The 23,963-nt window shown below is 45.9% G+C and overlaps 1 gene segment (V, D, J or C); it reads right to left on the bottom strand.

Annotated features, from left to right (window-relative positions):
• Nucleotides 1-359: 359 nt before the first annotated feature.
• LOC140479507 (immunoglobulin kappa variable 3-15-like) overlaps nt 360-23,963 on the bottom strand; it is a 44,766-nt gene continuing 21,162 nt past the window's right edge. The window contains 1 exon segment of the V gene segment in view: nt 360-661. Within this exon segment, the coding sequence occupies nt 360-661 (302 nt within the window).

Below are 23,963 nucleotides of genomic sequence, written 5' to 3'. Positions count from 1 at the left end.
GTTTGTGAACTTTTTATTTTGATGTTAAATCTTGCAGTTGCTCTTCACATGTGACCATGGACTGTAAGAGGTAACCTTGAGGCCTTCAGTGAGCGGTGGACACCACAGGGACTGGAGTGTGTAGTGGACAGTGACAATCCCTGCATGGGGTAATTTGCTCAGTTCCATTTATCTATAACTGTGGACTTGTCAATATAGGTGGTGTATGTGTGTGTTCTCTATTATATATTAGGGAGGTGTCAGTACAGGAGGTGGGACTGTGTGTCCATTTCTATATATTATATATAGCAGTGGGATGTGTCAGTACAGGCAGTGGTGCTGTGTGTATTTAGGTTTTTGTATAGCTGTGTATCACTGTGTCAAGGCCAGCTCTCAGTCTGCTGACAGTAATAATCAGCGACATCCTCACTCTGAACGTTGTTGATTGTCAGGGTGAAGTGTGTGCTGGATACTTGTGTCCCGGTGAATCTGCTGGAGACTCCTGTGAATCGACTTGTTGCACCGTAGATCAGGAGAGAGGGTTTCTGTCCTTCTCGCTGCTGGTACCAGGAAACATCACCACTGGCACTCTGACTGGATTTACAGGTGATGGTTGCAGTCTGGCCCAGTCCCACTGACAGCACCGGGGGAGACTGGGTCATGATGATGTCCCCACTGATACCTGAGGGGTCAGAGAGAAACACAGTGAAGTCAGAACTGTCACAGAATGAGCCGGTCAAATGAGAGATTGTTGGAGACACTGAGCATTCCTCTGGTTTCAGCATTTTCCCTTCAATCACAAGTCAGTGGAAGTGGAGTGAAATGGAGAGCAGCGAAAGATTCAAGGTGGAAGGAGAGAGATTTGTACCTGCGACACAGAATGCCAGGGGCCAGATCAGCTGGATGTGTGAAATCATGGTGTGTGCTCCTGTCCCTGTGCCTGGTTCCTGATAAACTCTCCCTTCACTGGGCTCTGCTTTATAAAGCTGCAGCCTGTGAGAGTCTGACTGGGTGTTCCTCAGTATGTAAATGGCATCAGGCAGAGAGACAGGCCAGTTCCTCACACTTCCTGTTTTTGTCTGTCTTATCCTTCCGTGGTTCCTCCGACCCTTTTCCTTTCTATCTCTTTTTCACCTTTCGTTTGAATATAATCCTGTTGTTTATTGACTTACTACCTCTTTTTCTTTTGATCTCCCTTTCCTTCTGTGTTGGTTGGCCTGTCTTTCTCTCTCTCTCTCTTATCATCCATTACTCTCCATCACAACTTGTTTCCTCACTCGTCCCCTCAATCTCTCATTGCCTCACTCCATCTTTGTCTCTCTCCCTCCAGTAACTCTCTAACTAATCTCTACAGCAGGCGTTATTTCAGGACATTGGAACACTGAGTCCTGGGGCAGCAGTTAAATGCCTCGCCTTCTCTCACTCAATCTCATAACGTGCACTTGCTCTCTCTCTCTCTCTCTCTCTCTCTCTCTCTCTCTCTCTCTCTCTCTCTCTCTCTGTCTTCTGTCGATCTCTCAATCAGAAGCTCAATGACATGAACAGCGTTTAACGACTTGTACAAATCATCAACGCTAATCCCACCTTGGCATTGAGGGAGAGGATCAGCCAGGATCATAGTGAATGACAGAGCAGCCTCACAGGACCAAACCCAAACCCTAACCCTAACCTGAACACTAACCCTAACCCGCACCCTAACCAGAACATTACTCCTGCTCCCTGTTTCAATCTTCGTATGTCTGTGTTATCTTCAATCTCTGCCCCTGGGTATTGATTCCTCTACTCATGGAAAAAATACCTTCCTGTCCACTCCACCTCTGCCCCTCATAATCTTATAGCCCTTTATTAGGTCCCCTCTCAACCTTCATTTCTCGAAGGTAAACGACCCCAGCCTTTCCAATCCTTCCTCATAGCTCAGACCCTACAGGTCAGGCAGCAAGCTGGGAAATCTCTGCACACCCTCGAGTACAGTCATATCCTTCTCATGATGTGGTGACCAGAACCTGTCTATCTCTCTCTCTCTTTTACTAGATTCCCTTTACTCCTAGTCTCACACCTACTCTGCATCTTTCTCTTTCTCTCTCCTCTCCCTCAGTCACACTGTTTCATACTCTATCTCATTGTCTCTCTCTCTCTTTCTCTCTCTCTCTCTCTAGTATTCAACCCCACCATCTCTACCTCCCTCTAACTCTCTCTCCCTCTCTACTTACATTACCTCATCTTACATTTCCTCAGACTCACTCTATCTCTCTCTCTCTCATTCATACCCTGTCCTTCTCTCTCTCTCCATCTCTCTCTCTCTCCAACTGTTCCTCTCCCTCTTTCTCTTTCTCTCTCTGTCTTACTCTATCTCCCTCTCTCTTTCGATCCCACAACATCCCAGGTGGTAACAGTTAAATACAGGGTAAATCTCCCTCTGCTCTGTCCCACCAATAGATGTTAACCCTTGACCCCAGAAGCATGTCTTCTCCTGGTGGAACGTCCCATTTCCCACATTGATCAGACTTTGGTATCTCTCAGGAACACAGATATATTCCTGCCAAATGAAGGGCAGTTCCGTGCTGTTGGCCTATTCTCACTGAGGACTAGTTTGGACACAAACCTCATTCCATGAAGGCCCGGCAGAGAGACGAGATCTTCCGGCCATCAGTGTGAGCTGGAGGGACAGGACAGACTCTGACCCACTGACCCATCCTGTCCATTCACAACATGTTCCAATCCCTTCTCCTCTCCTTCCCCTTCCATAGTCAAGCTCCAGTTTTACTGTCAAGGGCAGAACCTCCCTGGTCCTCACCTTCCACCCCACCGACCTTCGTATACATTGCATCATCCTCCGTTATTTCTGCAACTTATAAACAGACTCCAGCAACAGAGATATATTTCCCTTCCCATCCCTATCCGCTTTCCATAAAGACAATTCCCTCCGTGACTCCCTTGTCAGGTCCACAGCCCCCCAACAATCCACCATCCCCAGCCCGCACTTCCCCTGCCAACACAGGAACCTGAGCCCACAACTCCCCCCTCACCTCTGACCAAAATTCCAAAGGAGCCTTCCACGTCCATCAAAGTTTCGCCTTTACATCCACACATGTAATTTACTTTATCCATTGCTCCCAATGCAGTCTCTTCTACATTGAGAAGACAGGACATCTACCAGCAGAGTGCTTCAGAGAACATTTCTGGGACACTCGCACCAACCACCCTCACCGCCCCCGGCCAAACACTTCAACTCTACCTCCCACTCTGCCAAGGATATGTAGGTCATGGGCCTCCTACATCACCACTTCCTAGCCACCCGACACCTGGTGGAAGAACGCTTCATCTTCCACCTCAGGACCTTCCAACCCCACGGCATTAATGTGAATTTCACCAGGTTTCTCGTTTCCCCCTCCCCATCTTATCCCAGTTTCAATATTTCAACTTGGCACTGTCCCATCTGTCCCTTCATGACCTGTCCCATCTGTCAATCTTCATTCCCAACTATCCTCTCTACCCTCCACTCTGACCTATCACCATTACCCGTACCTCCATCTTCCTATCACATGGTCAGCTTCCTTCCCTCCAACTTTGGAATGAGGAGCAGGAAGAGATAATTCAGTCCTTCAAGCCCTGATCTTGCCTGATCTTATTCTCACCTCCACTTTCCAGACTGCTCCCTATTGCCCCCTGTCCTGCTTTTCATCAGAAAGATATCTGTTTCTTTATTGAATCTGTTGATTGATTCTGCCTCCACTGCCCTCTGGGGGCAGTGACTTCCACAGATTCTCAACCCTCTGAGAGAACAAGATACAATAGAACAATATCCATTCAGTATGGAAACAGGTCACTTGGCCCAACAAGTCCAAAGCGGCCTTCAAAGAGCATTTCATCCCCTTACCCTTTCCCTGTAACCCTACATTTCCCATGACTGACGAACCTCACCTACACATCCCTGAACACAATGGGAAATTTAGCATAGCCAATCCTCCTACATACATCTTTCGACTGTGAGAGCAGCACCCAGATAAAACCCCCACAGATAGAGGGAGAATTTACAAACTCCACACAGCTGCCCATGGGTGGGATCAAACCCAGCTCCCTGAACTGTGAGGCAGTAGTGCTAACACTGCACCACCGTGCCATTGTAGTTTATATTCATCGCAGTTTGAACCTATCTCACCCACTCTATGTCTATGACCTATTTTTCACAACTGTCCCACAGGAGGGAACAACTGTTCCATGTCTGACTTATCAATCCCCTTTAGCATCTTATATATCTCTCTCAGATCCCCCTCATGTGACTGAATTCCAGTGAGTAAAAGCCCAAGCTATTCAATCATTCCTCATACGACAGCCCTTTCATCCCAGGAGTCAGTCCGGTGAAAATCCTCTGAACTGCATCCAGTGCCACCATATCTTTCATCAAGTAAGGAGACCAAAACTGGACACAATGCTTCAGATGTGGTCTCACCAATACCTCACAGAATTGTAACAATATTTCTTTATTTCTGTAATCCAGTCCTTTTATAATAAATACCAAGATTCCAACTGCTGCAAGAAATGCCAACATTCCAATTCCATGGGACTCAATTGGAACCTCCAACAGAGTAAATATGGGCCTCCTTCCATCTGGACTCTCCAACAGACACCAATAAACCTGGACCTCATTCCCACTGGGCCATCCAACAGAGATCAGTAACCATGGGCCTCTATACCATTGGAATGTCTAATGGACAGCAGTGCAGACAGGTCTCTTTCCCACTGGACCCTCCATATTGGAACTTCAAACCCCACATCCTCTCCATCACGAGGTCATTTATTTCAATCTCCACAAGATTGATCATCTATGCACTACATCAGCCCCTTAGCTACAGAAACCTTTATTCCTGCTCATCCCACATCCCAACTCTCCCAGCTTAGAGTCATAGAGTTAGTGAGATATACAACACGGAAACAGACCCTTTGGTCCAACCCATCCATGCCGACCAGATATCCCAACCTAATCTCGTCCCACCTGCCAGCACCCGGCCCATATCCCTCCAAACCCTTCCTATTCACATGCCCAACCAGATATCTTTTAAATGTTGTAATTGTAACAGCCTCCACCACTTCCTCTGGCAGCCCATTCCATACACGTACCACCCGATGCGTGAAAAAGTTGCCCCTCAATACTCTTTTATATCTTTCCCCTCTCACCCTAAACGTCAGCTCTCTCGTTCTGGACTCCCCTACCCCAGGGAAAAGACTTTGTCTGTCTACCCTATCCATGTCCCTCATGATTTTTTAAACCCCCAAAAGGTCATTCCTCAGCCTACAACGTTTCAAGGAATACAGCCCTAGCCTATTCAACCTCTTCCTATAGCTCAAATCCTCCAACCCTGGCAACACCCTTTTAAATCTTTTCTGAACCTTTTCAAGTTTCACAACATCCTTCTGAAAGGAAGGAGACCAGAACTGCACAGAATATTTCAAAATTAGTCTAAGCAATGTCCTGTTCAGCCATAACATGACCTCCCAACTCATGCACTCAATACTCTGACCAATAAAGGAAAGCATACCAAACGCCTTCTTCACTGTCCTATCGAGCTGTGATTCTACTTTCAACGAGCTATGAACCTGCACTCCAAGGTCTCTTTGTTCAGCAAAACTCCATAAGACCTTACCATTAAGTGTATATAAGTCCTGCTAAGATTTGCTTTCCTAAAATGCAGCATTTATCTCTATCAAACTCCATCTGCCACTCCTCAGCCCATTGGCTCATCTGATCAAGATCCCATTGTCATCTGAGGTAACCTTCTTCACTGTCCACCTCACCTCCAATTTTGGTGTCATCGGCTAACTTACTAACTCTACCTGTTAAGCACACATCCAAATCATTTATATAAATGATGAAAAGTAGCAATGATCTTTGTGGTATTCCACTGGTCACAGGCCTCCAATCTGCAAAACAATCCTCCACCACCACCCTCCGTCATCTACCTTTGAGCCATTTCTGTATCCAAATGGCCAGTTCTCCCTGTATTCGGTAAGATCTAACCTTGCTAACCTGTCTCCCATGGGGATTCTTGTTGAACGCCTGACTGAAGTCCATATTGATCATGTCTACCATTCTGCCCTCATCAATCCTCTTTGTTATTTCTTCAAAAAACTCAATCAAGTTTGTGAGACTGGATTTCTCAGGCAGAAAGTCAGGTTGACTATCCCAAATTAGTCCTTGCCTTTCCAAATACAGGTACATCCAGTCCCTCTGAATTCCCTCCAACAACTTGCCCACCAAGACGTCAGGCTCACTGGTCTATAGTACCCTGGCTTGTCCTTACCACCTTTCTTAAGCAGTGGCACGACATTAGCCAACTTCCAGACTTCCAGCACCTCACCTGTGACTATTGATGATACAAATATCTCAGCAAGAGGCCCAGAAATCACTTCCCTAGCTTCCCACAGAGTGCTACAGGACACCTGATCAGATCCTGAGGATTTATGCATTTTTATGCGTTTCAAGACATCCAGCACTTCCTCCATTCATATGTGGACATTCTTCAAGGCGTCACCATCTATTTCCCTCCATTCTATATCACCCATTTCCTTTTCCACAAATACTTGCTCAGCATCTCCGCCATCTCCTGCAGCTCCAAACAAAGGCCACCGAGCTGATCTTTGAGCGGCCCTAATCTCTCCCTACTTATGCTTTGTCCTTAATGTATTTGTAATGTCCCTTTGGATCTTCGTCAACTTTTGCTCTGTAAATTCCAAATTGTCTGCAACAAACTAGTCCCTTCCCTGTCTCACACCAAGGAGGAGATTGTCCATCAATAATGATTAAAAGGGTTATGGAGAGTTGGGGTGGTCAGAATTGATCAAACAGATGATAGCTTCTGCTGTTGAATATCCTGCTGGCAGGCTCCAGCCTTTTACACACAGAATGGAGAAGTGTGTATTGTCGGGCTCCTTGGAACTATCCCTCATCATCAAGTGTCCCTCAGGAGGGGGGAGAGAATGTTCAGGGTCCTGAGCTCCATTTCCCAGCCCAGGCAGTTTGTCTCCCAGTGAATGAATGAGATGCCAATTTGGAGCCCACGTTAGGGACAGTCTCTGCTGTGCACCCAGGTCTACAAGAGGCACATAGAGATCGACCTAAAAAGGAACGATTTACTGGGTTATGGGGAGAGAGTGGGACTAATTGGATCACCCACAGACACGATGGGCGAAATGGTCTCCTCCTGTGCGAGGGGGAGCAGATTTAGGACTGAATTGAGAAGAAATTTCTTCACCCAGAGGGTTGTGAATCTCTCCAATTCCCCGCCCAGTGAAGTGGTTGATGTTTCCTCAGTAAATGTTTTTCAAGCTAAGGCAGGTAATTTTTTGAACAGTAAATGAATCAAGGGTTTTGGTGAAAAGGTGGGTAAGGTGGAGCTGAGGCCATGAAAAGATCAGCCATGATCTTACTGAATGGCAGAGCAGCCCGAGAGGCCAGAGAGCCTGCTCCCCCTCCTAGTTTTAATGTTCTTATGTGCTGTCAGATTCCAGGGAGTGCAGACAGTTCACAGTTTTCTCCCGTCTCAGTAACAAATGTCCAGCTGCTCCGAGCTCCTTCTTTCACTTCCTCTATTGGTGATGTTTCAACCTTTCGATCTGACAGACTTTGCAGTTATTTTTTACACTGGGGCTTTCTGCTGTGGTCAGAATCTCTAATAATATGTGTCCAATCAGTGACAATCACAGCAGCTAAGAGCAGTCAGGACTGAGGAGCCAGGCTCACTGGGAAACACATTGGGAAGATCAAAGCCATCCTTTTCAGCTCCCGGTACACACTCCATCCCGCTCCCTGAGCACTGTCTGCTGCTCAACCAGACTCTTTGCAAAAACAGAATACCTCAGCAGGGCTGGCTGCATCTGGGGAAAGAAATCAGAGTTAACCTTTCGGGTGGCGTGACCTTTCCTCAGAACAGTTCTGAAGAAGGTTCACTTCTCCCAAAATGTTAACTGCTTTCTCTCATCAGATGGTGCCAGACCTGCTGAGCCTTTCCAGCAATTTCTGTTTTTGTTTCTCATTTACAACAAACACAGCTTTTTCTGCTTTTATTTAGTATCAGATTCCTTCCAATCCTGGCCTCATCTTTGAGGTTGATCTGAGCCCCACAAACACTCCAAATCACAGAGATCACTCACTGAAAATCTCAGCCGTTGCTTTGGGACTCCAAACATGATCATTCTAATGTTATCCTGGGCCACATCACAGCCACTGCCCTCTCTAAACTTCAGCTCATCCCAAACTCTGCTGCCTGTATCCGAACTCGCACCAAGTCCCATCCCCATCCTCCACTGTCCTCACTGAGCAACATTGGCTCCCGGTCCAACAACACCTCGATTTTCAAATTCTCATCCTTGTTCTGAAGTCCCTCCTTGTCCATCCACCCTCCCCATCTCTGTAACCTCCTCCGAGCTGCCTCACTCAGTGTGGTCAGCAGTCCTGGACAGATGACTCTCTGTTTCTTCATCAAAGTCATTGAGAAATATCGTGAAATGCTGAGGTCCCAGCACAGATCCCTGGGGACACCACTATTCACCTCTTGCTCATTGGAGGACACATACATTATCCCTCCACTTTGTCTCCTTTCTCCAAATTAATTCTGGACCAAAGACAAATGCTTTTCTCTAACTCAATATGTTTCCACGTTGATGAACAGTCTCTCAAACAGTGAAGATAGGAGCAGGAGTAGGCCATTCAGCCCTTCAAGCCTGTTCCAATTTTCAATATGATCATGGCTGATCATCCAACTCAGTCGCATGTTCCTGCTTTCTCCCCGTAACCTTTGATCCCTTTCATTCGAAGAACTATGCGTCGCTTTTTTTCTGGAAAACATTCATTGGTTTTGGTTCAACTGCTTTCAGTGACAGAAACTTCCATAGGCTTCCCACTCACTGAATGAAAAAACTTTCTCTCCATCTCAGCCCTGAATGGCCTTTCCCGTATCCTTAAGTTGTAGTCCTTGATTCTGGACTCCGCAGTCATCAGGAACATTTGTCCTGTTAGGATTTTAGAGTTTTTAATGTGACTCCCCTCAATCTTCTAACCTCCAGTGAATATAATCCTAACTGATCCAGTTTCTCATCAGATGTAAGTGCTGTCATCCCCAGGAATCAGTCTGGTAAATCTTCACTGCCCTCCCTCCACAGCCAGAACATCCTTCCTCAGATAAGGAAACCAAAACTGCACACAATACCATCATAAAATCACACAGTACAGAAGAGGCCCTTCGGCCCATTGAACGTGTACCAGCCATACTACACTAAACCTGCATTCATCCAACTTTCCAACACAAGGGCCATAGCTTTAAATGTTATGATATTTCAAGGGTTCATCCAAGTACTTTTTAAAGATTGTGAGATTTCCCATCTCAACTATCATCCCAGGCAGTGCAAACCAGACCCCCACCACCCTCTGAGTGAAAACCTGCTCTTCAAATGCCCTCTAAAGCTCTTACCTTTCACAGTGAAGGTGTGCCAACTCCGAGTTAGGGGAACAGTTAGGGGAACTCCCCTTACAATTACAGCAAGACATCCCTGATCCTGTACTCAAATCCTTTCACTATAAAGGTAACATATAATTTATCTTCTTCACTGCCTGCTGCACCTGCATGCTGACTTTCAGTGACTGGTATACACAGACACCCAGATCTTATTGCACCTCCCCCTTCCCAATCTATCACCATTCAGATAATAATCTGCCTTCCAATTTTTGCTATTATACTGGGTAACCTCACATTTAACATCATTGTATATCATCTGCTATCATTCAACATCTCCAAATCACACTGAGGGATCTCTGCATCCTCCTCACAGCTCCCCCTCCCACCCAGCTTTGTGTCATCTGCAAACTTGGAGATATTACTCTTAAGTTCCCTCATCTAAAACATAAACAAATATTGTGAATAGCTGGATCCAGGCCTGTGGTACCCTTTCAGACAAATTCCACTTTATTTTTACTCTTTGTTTCCTGCCTGCCAACCAGTTCTCTATCTATGTCAGTCACTGTCCCCAGTCCCATGAATCTTAATTTTTTACATTCTCTTCTGTGGGACTTATTAAAAACCATGTAAAAGTTCCAAATATACCACATCAATTGCATCCTTCTTGTCAAATTCGCTCTTTCCATACTCAAACAATTCCAGTCAATTTATTAAGCATGATTTCCCTTTCCACAAACCATGCTGACTCTGTCTAATCCTGTCACTGTCTTTCACGTGCTCAGCGATTAAATCTTTCATCACAGACTTGAGTATTTTCAGGCTGATTGATCTAAGATGTCCAGTTTCTCTCCCCCTCCCATTTTAAATAGTGATGTTACATTAGCAACTCTCCAGTCAGTGGAAATTATTCCAGAATATATAGAATCTTGAACATCAATGTTTCCAAACATTTTGGGCATTTCCTGAAGTAATCTGAGGTGTAGATTATTGGATCCTGTGGCTTTATCAGAATTTAATCCCATACATTTTCCAAAAACATTTCCCTAATAAAGCTAGTTTTCTTCAGTTATGCTGTCAGTCTATACTCTGTCATCCCAAAATGTTGAGAATGTATTTGAGTTTTCCATTGTATACAAAGATCCAAAATGCAGCAAATGCAGAAATTTTCTTTGCTCTTGTTGTCAGTGGTACTTTTAACAAATCAATTTTGGATAAGAATGACACACTACCTACCCTATCAATGCAATCTCCTGTTCTGGGAATAGGGTACAAATCCATCTTTGTGACAACATTCACTTCCTACTGTCTACACAGAATCAAATTGAAACATTTGGTTTCAGAACCAACACTACAAGTGAACTCCAATTACTCTTACAGTTCAATCAGGGTACCCTGTCTAGTTTATGATCAGTAATTTGGTGATTTTTAGATGGTTAGAATCAACCCCAGATCCCTGGTTCTGCCACTGGATTGATTTAAAAATGTCAAATGAAGAAGGCAGTAGATGGGTGTTTCAGGGCAAAAGAATTTCTGCGTTTATTCAACACAAAAGGTAAGTATAATACAGGAGCAAATGCAAATGTAATAATCAGTGAAATGAACAGTATCCATTATACAGAGAACAGTAATTAAATGCACTACCAAATTACACACTGGTTATACACTATTAGAAGATAGAGTGGAAAAGTGTGGCGCTGAAAAAGCACAGCAGGTCAGGCAGCATCTGAGGGACAGGAGAATCGATGTTTCGGGCATGAGCTCTTCAGGAAGGTTGGGGGAGTGGAAGTGGGCTGAGAGATCAATAGGAGGGTGGGGCGGTGGGTGGAGGAAAGTAGCTGGGAAGGGGATAGGTAGATGCAGGTGGGGGTGGAGGTGGTTGTGATAGTTCAGAAGGGATGGTGGAGCAGATAGGTGGGATGGATGATGGATAGATAGGAAAGTTCAAGAGGGTGGTGTCTAGTTGGAGGATTGGATATTGGTTGGGGGGTGGGGGAGGGGAGATAACGAAACTAGTGAAAACAACATTGATGCCGTGTGGTTGGGGGTTCCCAAGGTGGAAAATGAGGCATTCTTCTTCTAGACATGAAAGCTCAGTGGTTATCACTGCTGCCTGACAGTACGAGGGATACAGGTTCGATTCCAGCATTGGGCGACTGTCTGTGTGGAGGTTGCACGTTCTCCCCATGTCTAGGTTTCTTCCGGCTGCTCCGGTTTTCTCCCATAATCCAAAGATGCTCAGGTAAATGGGCCATTCTAAATTGCCCGCCGTGTTAGGTACATTAGTCAGAGGGAAATGGGTCTGGGTGGGTTACTCTTTGGATGGTCAGTACAGATCGGTTGGGTCGAAGGGCCTGTTTCCAACTTCGAGGGAACCTAATCTCATCAAAATGTGGAGGTTAGCTGAACTGGCCATACTACATTGCTTATAGTGTCATGTGCATTAGTCAGGGGTAAATATAGGGGAGGGGAATGGGTCTGGGTGGGTTACTCTTCGGTGGGTTGGTATGGACATGTTGGGACGAAGGGCCTGTTTCCATACTTTAGGGAATCTAATCTAATCCAATCAGACTTCGAATGGCTTGGAGTTGGCAGTGGAGGAGGCCCAGGAAATGCATGTCCTTGGCAGAGTTGGAAGGGGATTTGAAGTGTCCGGCCACAGGGTGGTGGGGTTGTTTGGTGCATGTGTCCCAGAAATGTTCTGCAAGTTGTACTTCCCAACATTCCTGATGAAGGGTTTCTGTCCAAAAACATCGATTCTCCTGCTCCCCGGCTGCTGCCTGACCTGCTGCGCTTTTCCAGCGCCTCACTTTCTGACTCTGACCTCCAGCATTTGCAGTCCTCACTTTCTACTATTCGAAGCAAAACAGTTTGAATCACTGAAACTTTAATCAGGCTTCCTACCCTTGGGGTCCCAATGCACTGTCACCAGCCACCATCCCCTCCCTGCGAGCTCAGAGGGAAACTTTGGGGTCTCAGGATTTTCAGCTCAGCACCGAGGAAAATACAGGTTTAAAATGTGTCTTGTTGGTGAGGTTCTCGCCGTCAGTTCTCTTGGCTCAGGACAGGTCTGTGAGAAAGTGAGGACTGCAGATGCTGGAGATCAGGGTTGAGAGTGTTGTGCTGGAAAAGCGCAGCAGGTCAGGCTGCATCCGAGGAGCAGGAGAATCAAAGTTTCGGGCATAAGCCCTTCATCAGGAATAAGACTTGGGCCGGGGGCTGAGAGATAAATTGGAGGGGGATAGGGATGGGGTGAAAGTATCTGGGAATGTGATCGGAACAGGCCTGTCTCTGGAAGCTCTTGTTCTGATAACGTTTGGTTGGTGTTCCTGCTCTCGGGTATCCTTTGTTGCGATGATTCTCTTGGTTTGGTACCTGGATGCAGTTTCTCTGTTCAGCCTCTGTGGTTCTTGGTACTGAAGCTGCTTGTTGAGGCTTGCTGAAGCTGTTCCTGCAGAAACCTGTTGTTGAAAAGGCTCAACCTCAGATTCGGGCTGTCTGTTATACAGACTGTGTGCCCCGTTATCTCCCCTCAGATCTGTATTGTCCAATGTGGTTCTGGTGTTCCCTTTGGGGACAGTTGTTTTCCTGACAGTTGAGAGTATGTGTGAATGTATCTTGATTGATGTTGCCTGCCCAATATCTCTGTGAATAAATATTGATATTGTTGAATGTTCAGTATCTGTACAGGTTCCAAAATGTCTGTGTTAGTCGGCCGAGGTGTAAACGTGAGGTTCAGTCTGGAGACTGAGGTCTGGTTGGTGTCTCTTTAAGGGCTGAGGTGTGAACTGGGATTCCAGGCAGAACAATGGTTCCAGGCAGTCATCTCCGTGTCTCTGTGATTTCCCAGAGCTCAGCCCAGCTGCCTCTGTATTTTTAAAAGGTTTTTAAAAATCCAGGGTTTTAGATGATTGGGATATTTGCTCAATTCCAACATGGGAGAACTCCAATTACTCTGACAAATCAATCAATTGATTCTCAAATAAACATTGAGCTTCCTTTGTTACTTTGGCCAGTTTCTCTGGGTTTAACCAAAATGGGTTTTGTTTTATTGGATCTGAATTACCTAGCTCCACATCATGTTCAATTAATGTGACCCATCCAAGTGTATCTTTTAAAGACCATGTACCAGTGCAGATGTGGCCATTCAGCCCATCAAGTCCACTCTGCCATTCTATCATAGTTGATTTGTTTGTCAACCCCATTCTCCTGCCTTCTCTGTTACCCTTGATTGGTTTATCAATCAAGAACCTATCTATCTGTCTTAAATACACTCCACAGCACTCTGCAGCAATGATCAATCCACAGATTAACCACTCTCTGGATGAAGAATCTCCTCCTCATCTCACTTCCAAAGGATGGCCCCTTCTGAGGCTGTGCCGTCAGGTCCCAGTCTCTCTGCCAAGTGGAAACATCTTCTCCATGTCTCCTCTATCCAGGCTTCTCAGTATACAGTATGTTTCACTGAGATTCCCCCTCATCCTTCTCAACTCCATCGAGGACAGACCGAATACAGGCCTCAACCATTCCTCACACAAACTTCTTTGTATTCTCTGAGCAATATCATTCTGTCCCCCTGTTGATCTTTCTCCAGATACAAAAATAGTGTCTGAATTCTGTGATATCTCTGAGTTTGTTCACCTCACAGAAGGAAGTTCACTTTGGGAATTGACCAATTCTCTTTGGCTCTCACACTTTTTCTCATCCCCTTTCTGCTACACTCAGTGCTGGACACACCTCAACACAACTGAATGGTTCCTCAAAAACTGGGAGAGGAATTAAGGATGCTGCTTTCATCATGTGTGGAGGTTTACCTACAACTTGACAAGTTTTGTTTTAAATGTATTCATTTTGTGGAATGTGAGCATCGCTGGCGGGCCAGCATTTATTGCTCATCCCTAGTTGCCCTTGAGAAGGCTTTTGGTGAGCTGCCTTCTTGAACTGCTGTAGTACACCTGCTGTGGGTTGACCGACAATACCATTAGGAAGGGAATTCCAGGATCTGGAGCCAGCAACAGTGAAGGGACACAATACATTTCAAATCAAGATGGCTTGGAGGGGAACTTGAAGGTAATGATGTTCTCATATATCTGGTGCCCTTGTCCTTCCAGATGGAAATGGTTGTGTTTGGACGGTGCTGTCTGAGGATCTTTGGTGAATTTTTGCAGTGCATCTTGTAGATAGTGCACACTGCTGCTGCTGAATATCGTTGGTAGAGGGCATGGTTACATGTGGATGCAGTGCCAATCAAGTGGCTGCTTTGACCTGGATGGTGTTCAGCTTCTTGAGTGTTGTTGGGGGCTTCACCCATCCAGGCAAATGGGGAGTATTCCATCACATTCCTGACTTGTGCCTTGTAGATTGTGGCCAGGCTTTCCGGATACAAGAGGTGAGGTACTTGCTGCAGTATCCTTAGCCTCTGACCTGCTTTTGAAGCCACTGTGTTTATTTGGTGAGTTTCAGCTGGCTATCAACTCCCAGGATGTTGATCGTGGGGGACACGTTGATGGTAACACCACTGAATGTTAAGGGACACTGGATAGTTTGTCTCTTATTGGTGACAGTCAGAGGCTAGCATTTGAATGACGTGAAAGTTACTTATCACTTGTCAGCCCAAGCCTGGATATTATCCAGATCTTATTGCATTTGAACATGGACTGCTCCAATATCTGAGGAGTTGGAAATGGTGCTGAACATCGTGCAATCATCAGTGAACATCACGCCTTCTGACCTTGTGGAGGGAAGGTCATTGATGAAGCAGCTGAAGGTAGTTGGGCGAAGGAGACTACGCTGAGGAGCTCCTCCAGAGATGTCCTGGAGCTGAGATGACTGACCTCTAACAACCATGACCATCTTCCTCTGTGTCAGGTATGGCTGTAAATACCAAAGAGTTTGCCAATGATATCCAGTGATTCCAGTTTTTTTTAGGACCTAAAACCGTTTGTTGACATCATGTGGAGTGAATCGAATTGGCTGAAGACTTTCATCTGTAATGCTGGAGACCACTGGAGGAGGCCAAGATGGGTCATCCACTTGGCACCTCTGGTTGAAGATTGCTGTGAAAGCTTCAGCTTAATCTTTTGCACTGTTGTGCTGGGCTCTTCCATCATTGAGGATGGGGATATTTGTGGAGACTCCTCCTCCTCCAGTGAGATGTTTAATCATCCAACACCACTCATGACAAGATGTTTCAGGACTGCAGAACTTCGACCTGATCCGTTGGTTGTGGAATTCTTTAATTCTGTCTATCATTTGCTGCTTATGCTGTTTGGTATGCAAGGAGTCTTCTTTAGTGGCTTCGCCGGTTAACACCTCATCTTAATGCATGCCTCGCGCTGTTCCTGGCATGTCCTTCTGAATTCTCCATTGTTGATCCCCTGGTTTGATGGTAATGGTTGAGTGGGGGATACGCCGGGCCATTACGTTTCAGATTGTGCTGGAGCAGAATTCTGCAGCTGTTGATGGCCCACAGTGCCTCATGGATGCCCAGTCATGAGTTGTGAGATCGATTGTAAGTCTGTCCCAGTTAGCGTGGTGATAGTGTCACACAACATGATGGATGCTATTCTCAGTGGAAGGCAGGAGTTGGCCTTCAAAAAGACTGCAACGCTCACTCTGACTGACACTGTATAGGACAGATGCATCAGCAGCTGGCGGATTGGTAAGGATGAGGTCAAGAATGACACATTTTTAAAAACTGCACCACATATTTAAACAATTTTTGCTCAGTAAAACACTTGATTCTGGATGCCTGTGTTTTCCAAATCCCCATGGCCCTGTCATGGAAATCTGATGTACTCTCCACAATATCTCCCTATGAGAGCTGGGTGGGACCACTAGCCAATGTCTAACTGACCATTCTTTATCTGGGAGTCGATGAGGTGGGGTCTCCACTTCCTCATCAGCGCTCCATTCTGAAGGTAATAACACTCTGAAACTCCTCCAGCCATGACCTCAGTATGAGCTGACTGTGCTCATTAATTTCATTCAGGATCTGCTTTTTGGATCTGCTGTAATTAGTGACATCATACCAAACACTCCAGCTGGATTATCCTCACCCTTTCGGAAAGTTTCAGCGATCCTTTCACTTGCTGTGGTGTCACATCAACCCTTATTGATGGATTTTGTTTCACCATTTCACTGGGAACCTCACACAAAGGAGGGAGACCAGGAACCTGTTCCTGTCATTGTTCTGTTTCTTGGATCTCCTTTGGGCATTCTGTCATTATCGGGGAAGCTACTGCCTTTAGTCCGGACAAATCATTCCCCAGAAGGAAATCGACTCCCTCAACAGGGAACGTTTTCCCCACTCCGACAATCCCAGGCAACATCCTGGTGAATCTCATCTACTCCCTCTCCAGTCCAATCACAACCTTCTGACAGTGTCATGACCAGCACGATTCCAAAGATTTATGACACTCTGGGTGAAGAAGTTCCTTCTCAATTTGGTCCTAAAACTGCTCCCCCTAATTTTGAGGCTCTGCCCTCTTGTTTTAGTTTCACCTATCAGTGGAAACGTCCTATGTCTTATCCATTCGCTTCATAATTTTATATGATTCTGTAAGATCCCCCACCCCCTCATTCTTCTAAGTTCCAATGAATATATCCCAGTCTACTCAGTTTCTCCTCTCACAGGTCAACTCTCTCAACCCCTGAATCAACCTAGTGAACCTTCTCTGCACCACTTTGTGTGCCAGTATTTCCTTTCTAAAGAAAGGAGACCAAACCTTAACGCAGTACTCCAGGTGTAGCCTCACCAGCATCCTGTACAGCTGCAACATAACCTCCCTGCTTTTTAAACTCAATCCCTTTTGCAATGAAGGACAAAATTCCATTTGCCTTCCTAGTTATTTGTTGTACCTGCAGATCAGCCCTCGGTGATCCATGCACAAGGACACCCAACGCATATACCTTTCATTGCGTATATCCCTCCCTTATTAGACCTCCCAAATTGGATCACCTCGCATTTATCAGGATTAAATTCCATCTGCCATTGCTCTGCCCAATTTACCAGCTGATCAATATCAGACTGTAGCCTGAGACCCGGTAATCCAAGATGGCAGCAGAGTAGGACTCTTCAGACCGAGTACACCTGCTCCATCTGTTTCCTTTCCTTGTTTTTCTTCCATTTTTTTTCTTTTCTTTTGTCTTTTTCTTTTGTCCTTCTTTCATCTTTTCTCTCCCAGCCACTGACTCGCAGCCTCAGACACCTGGTCACCGACCAATGCAGACCCAGTGATACGGCCTCTCAGCTTTGTGTGGCAGTGTCCTGGCCTGGCAGGGAGACCTCCCAGACCAGAAAGGCAGAATCACGGTCTGACATGGTGGCCTCTCAGTTTAATGTGGTGGCCTCTCAGTCCAGCATGCTGGACTGTTAGCCCAGTGTGATGGACTCTCAGCCTATCATGGCCATCTCTCAGTGGCCCAGTGTGGTTGTCTCTCAGCCCACAGGGTGATCCTTTGCTGTATTTGGTGGTCTCTCAGCCCAGCACGGCCTCAGCATGGACTTCCGGTCTCAGGGTAACAACACGCAGTATGATCCCATGGTAGCAAAGTGTTTAGGAAAGACTAATGATTGAACTTTCAGATTTGTTACTTTATTGTCTTCTTAAAACTAATCTGTAATGGGTATCTTTTAACTTTATTCTTTCTTTCTATCTTGTTCTTAAGATTCTGCGCCTAGGTCCTTGTACGTAAGATGGACAGATGCTGCAGTACGTAAGGCGACATTACATACTTTTCACTGCACTCCTATACTTTTGTACTTGAGTACTTGTGACAATAAAATAAAAATCAAATCAATATCAGCAACACCACCAATTTATGTGGCATCTGAAATCTTTCTAATTATACAATCACAGTCAATTTGTTCATGTACATTACAAACAAAAAATGTCCCAGCTCCAATCCCGGTCACACATCACTGGTCACAAGCTTCCAATCACGAAGACAACCCTCCACCATCACTCTTTGCCTCATATTTGGAAGCCCTTTCTCCCTGTTATTTGGGTCCTGGAAAGAAATAATATGAGATTAGAATGGATTTTCATTTGCCATGAGTTTTGAAATCTTTTGAATTTGTGTTTCCTGTCAGTATGTTTCATCTTAATTTCCTTTGTCTAAGGAGGTATTATTATTACATCTATTGCGTTGTGTGCTTATGCTCCACAGATGCTGCAGACCAACTGCATTTCTTCAGCAGTTTCTGTTTGTGTTTCAGTCTGAGATCTGTGTTGCCCAATAATACCAACAGTTGGGATGGGAATAGTTGGCTAGCATCATGATTTTCACTCTAATTAGAAATTGGCACTTCATATTTGATGAATCCAACAAACCCTTCCACTGTTTTCACATCTGTCAGTCACCACATCACTGCTTTTAGATTGAATTCCCTTTACAAGGAGCACCAACACTCCATCTGCCTCCGGATTCACTTGCTTTAGCTGCGTACTAACTTTGTGATTCTTGTCCCCAACATTACACTGCATCTGCCCAATATTTCCCCAAAGCCCAGCTGTATCTAATATTCAGCAGGATGGACCCCTTCATTGGCAAATAGTTGTTTGTGACTAGAATAATGACACATCTCAGAATCACATTAATCACTGTTTTATTGATGCTTTTATTTCCTACCCACCATATCACAGCCCTGAATAATCTTATACCCCTCAATGAGGTTCTTTCTCAACCTTCACTGCTCCATGCAAAACAACCTCATCCTTTCCAATCTTTCCTCACAACTGACTCTCTATGGCAGGCATCATCCTGGTAAATCTCTGCACACTCTCAAGTACAAGTACCTCACCTCTTGTCTCCTTCCCAGAATGTGGTGACCACGACCTGTCCACCTCTCTCTCTCTCTATATATATATATCCATTTTTGACTCACATCTGCCACTTCTTTCTCTCTACCTCTATCTCTCTCTCCCATTTTAATCTCTTTCATATTCTCTCTCTCTCTCTCTCTCTCTCTCTCCCACTCTCATAGCCACTCTCTCCAACCCACTCACGGTTCCTAACTCCGTCAGATAATCTCTATTTCTTCATCTCTCTCTGTCTCCATCACTCGCTCCATCATTCGCTTCAACTGAAAGCATCCAAATGTTATCTGTCCCTCTCGATTCCTCCCTCTGTCTTCTGCCTCCCTCTCTGCATCCCAATCTACAGTCTCACTCCCTCCCTCTCGGTCATTCTGTCTCTAAACATACTCATGTCTCTCTCTCACACTCAACCTGACCCTCTCTCTCCCGATTCCCTTCACTCTTGGTATCACACCCATCCCGCCTCTTTCTCTCTCTCCATCCCTTTCAATCACATCTTGTTTCACTCTCACTCACTCTCTCTCTCTCTCTCTCTCTCTCTCTCTCTCTCTCTCTCTCTCTCTCTCTCTCTCTCTCTATCAACCACACCATTTCTACCTCCCTCTACCTCTCTCGGTCCCCTCACATATCTCACACTGTCTCAGATGCTCGTCCCTCTATCCCTCAATTGCACACACACTCTCCCTCGAACTCTCTCTCTCTGTCTCACTTCTCTCCCTTTCTCACAGTGTCCCAGGTGATGACAGTTGAATGCAGAATAAATCTCCCTCTGCTCTGCCCCAATAATGGATGTTAACCTTTGACCCCAGAAGCATGTTTTTTTTTCCTGGAGTAAGGCCCCATTTCCCACAGTGACCAAGGTTTAGCCTCTCTCAGGAAGATGGACAGAATCTTGTCAAATGAAGGGCAGTTCTGAGCTTTTGGCTTATTCTCACTGGGGACTGGTTTGGACACAAAACTCATTCCATGAAGGCCTAGCAGAGAGATGAGATCCTCAGGCCATCAGTGTGAGCTGGAGGGACGGGGCAGGACAGGTTCTGACCCAGTGACCCATCCTGTACATTCACAACATGTTCCAATCTATTTCCCTCTCCTTCCCATTCCATGATCAGTGTCTGAGTCAAGGTGTTTCACTGGGATGATGTTCAGAGCATCACAGTTACAACAGAAGGGAACTGGCCCCACACCAACCATGGCATCCATGATGTAATGGACACTCCAACAGAGGCCAACAAACATGGAATTCAGTTCACGGGGCTGCCCAATGGAGAGACATGGACCTCCTTCGCACTGAACCTCCCAATTGAGACCAGTAAACATGGACCTCCTTCCCACTGAACCTCCTAACTGAGACCAGTAAACATGGACCTCCTTCCCACTGAACCTCCTAACTGAGATCAGTAAACATGGACCTCCTTGCCACTGAACCTCCTAATTGAGACTAGTAAACATGGGCCTCCTAATCACTGGACTTTCCAATGGAGATGAATGGATGGCTGAGTTTTTGAAGCAAGCAAGAAGGTAGAGCAGTACACTCGGTCTACATGGACTTTAGCAAGGCCTTAGAGAAGGTTCCCCCCGCCATGGCAGACTGCTCAGTAAGAATATATCACATAGGATCCAGGGAGAGCGAGCCAATTGGATATAAAATTGGCCTGATGGTAGGAGGCAGCGGCTGGTGAGAGACGGTTGTTCTTCAGACTGGAGGCCAGTGACCAGCCATCTGCCACAAGAATCGATCCTGGATCCACTGTTGTTCATCATTTATATGAACAATGTGGATGAGAAAATAGCAGGAATGCTCAGTAAGTTTGTGGCTGACATTAAAATTGTTGGCATCGTCAACAGGGAAGAAGGTTATCCAAGAGTGCAATGTCATCTTGATCAACTGGACCGGTGGGTCAACAAATCCAGATGGAATTTAATTTCGATTAATGGAAGGAGTTACCTTTTGGTAAGAACAAACTTGGGCAGGAATTACACAATTAATGGTCGAGCCATGGGGAGTGTTGTTGAACAGAGAGACTGAGGGGTACAGGTACATAGTTCCTTGGAAGTGATATCACAGGTAGACAGGGTGGTGAACAAAGTATTTGGCACGTTCACCTTCACTGGTCAAAGCAGGCAGTACAGGAGCTGGGACATCATGTGACAGCTGTACAAGACATTGATCAGGCCACATTTGGACACTGTGTACATTTCTGCTCACCCTGATATAGAAGGAAGTTATTAAACTGGTATGGATAAAATAAAGATTAACAGGGATATTACCAAGATTGGAGGGTTTGAATTTTCAGGCACGGATGGATCGGCCGAGATGTTCTTCCAGGGAATGCAGAAGATTGAGGGGTGACCAGATAGTGGTTTATAGAATCATGAGGGTCATTGATAAGATGAATAGTCAAAGTCTTTTCCCCAGGGTAGGAGAGTCCAGTACTAGAAGGAATAGATTTAATTTGAGAGGGGAAAGAATTAGAAGGGACCTGAGAGGCAACCTTTTCACACAGAGGATGACGTGTATGTGCAATGAGCTGCCAGAGGAAGTGGGAGAGGTGAGTACAATTACTACATTTCCAGGACATTTTTACAGGAACATGGATAGGAAGGATTCGGAGAGATTTGGGCCAAACACAGGCAAATGGGACTAGTTCAGGTTTGGAAACTTGGTCGGCATGGATGAGTAGAGCTGAAGGGCCTGATGCCATGCTGTAAACCTCCATAACTCTATGATGATGTCTACATGGTCCATCTTCCCATAAGACCAGTAAACGTGGACCTCCTTCCCACTGGAACCTCCAATAGGCACCAATAAACATGGACCTCCTTCCCTCGGGACTGTCCAGTACCTGAGCTGCAAACCCCACATCCTCTCCATCACGTCGGTCTCTTATTTCAGTCTTAATGACATTGTCCCTCTCTGCACTACCTCAGCCCCGTGACCACAGAAACCCTAATTTCTGTTTGTCCCGCCTTCTAACTGTATGATTCCAATGTCCTCTCCCAGCTTCCAGAAGCCAAATTCCATAAACGCCAGCTTGTCTGATATGGCGTGGTCTCTTCCCTGTCTTTCCATGTGTTGTTCCAGAATGACCCCTGACCTCACTGCCAGCCAATTGCCTCCATGGCTTTTCTCCACCCTCACTCTGTGCCCTGCTGCAGACTCACATTCCCTCCCTCCCCCTTCCATCTTCTCTCGCTTGTCTCCTGCCCATTGCTGCTTCCTCCATCCCACCATTGACAGCAGAGCCTTCAGACCCCTAGAGCTCTCTGACCCCCTGCCCTTCATCCCTCCCCCTCTCAATTGTTGTGCTATTGAATATACTGGTGAGTGCCATTACCTTTGGTTCACTGTTCCCTTGCCATTGATTTGCTAATGTAGTCCAGTAAATCTAGTCTGAAGTGTCCCTGAGTTGGTTCAAGAGCGTTTTCCTTGAGAAAACACTCTTCTGTAAACTGGGTTGTCTGTTTCTCCCAGTCTTTGTGTAAAGGTGAGACTTAGTGTGTGTAAGCTCTTATACAGCACAGACAGATGTCATTGGGCCTATTGTGACTGTTAGTCAAATGAGTCCAATGAGTCCCCTTTACCCAGCCGTTCCTGTATAACCCTGCAATTGTTTCCTTTTCAGCTATTTCTCCAAATGCCCTTTTGAAAGTTGCTGTTGAATCCACTTCCACTCACCTTGCAGACAGTCATCATGAACTCGCTGGATAAAAATGTTCCTATCTTCTCTCTTGTCCTTCAGACCCTTTCTGAAATGTGTGCCCTCTGGTTGCTGACCCTCCTGCCTGGAGAAACAATTTGTCCTCTATTTACTGCATCTAAACTCTCTAATTGTGAACCCCTCATTGAGTGAGACCTATTTCCAGCACAGGGGGAGAACATTCAGCCTGTCAGGGAAATGCTGTCATTTCATGGAGCAATCCAGTCAGTCCCACCCCCTCCCCTAGTCGACCCCAAGGGCCTTGCAGGTTTATTTCCATCAAGAGCCCATCCAATCTGTCATTGTAATCACTGAGTGTCTTCGCCTGCCTCACCTGATTGTGCACTCATTTCCAAGTCATTGCCAATTGCTGCGAAAGACAAAGTTCTTCCTGCTATCCCATATCGCTTGCCCAACAAAATGTAAGGTAATCTCAATGTGAAGATGTGATTTTGTCTCCATACGGACTGTGTGGTGGTCACTCTTACTGATACTGTCATGGACAGATACACCAGCAGCAGGCAGATTGGTGAGGGTGACAGTGAGGATGTTTTTCCCTATTGTTAGTTCCCTCACCACCCGCCCCAGGTCCAGTCTAGCAGCTGAATCAGGTGGAACTTGACCAGCTTGCTCAGTAGTGATGCTTCTGAGCAGCCCTTGATGATGGACTTTGAATTTCCTTCCTCAGGGTATATCCTGCATCCTTCCGACCCCAGTGCTCCCTTGGAGGGAGGGCAGTGCTATGTGGTAATCAGCAGGAGGTTTCCTTCCCCATGTTTGACCTGCTGTCATGAGGCTTCATGGATTCCACTGTTAATGGTGAGGACTCCCAGGGCAACTCCATTCCCACCGTACACACCACTGTGTTGCCTCCCCTGCTTGGTCTATCCTGCCAGTTAAAAACTGAATGAGGGAACAATTCTGTGCAGGATTTACAGCTTGGAGACAGAGCTGCTGCTGGGTTCTGTTTCTGATCTCTGAGTGCAGGAGTGTGTGTTTGTGAGCTGCTCCAAGCT

This window comes from Chiloscyllium punctatum, chromosome 7 (assembly GCF_047496795.1).
Source record: "Chiloscyllium punctatum isolate Juve2018m chromosome 7, sChiPun1.3, whole genome shotgun sequence".
NCBI classification, from domain to species: domain Eukaryota; kingdom Metazoa; phylum Chordata; class Chondrichthyes; order Orectolobiformes; family Hemiscylliidae; genus Chiloscyllium; species Chiloscyllium punctatum.
This window is presented reverse-complemented; position numbering and strand designations above follow the sequence as displayed.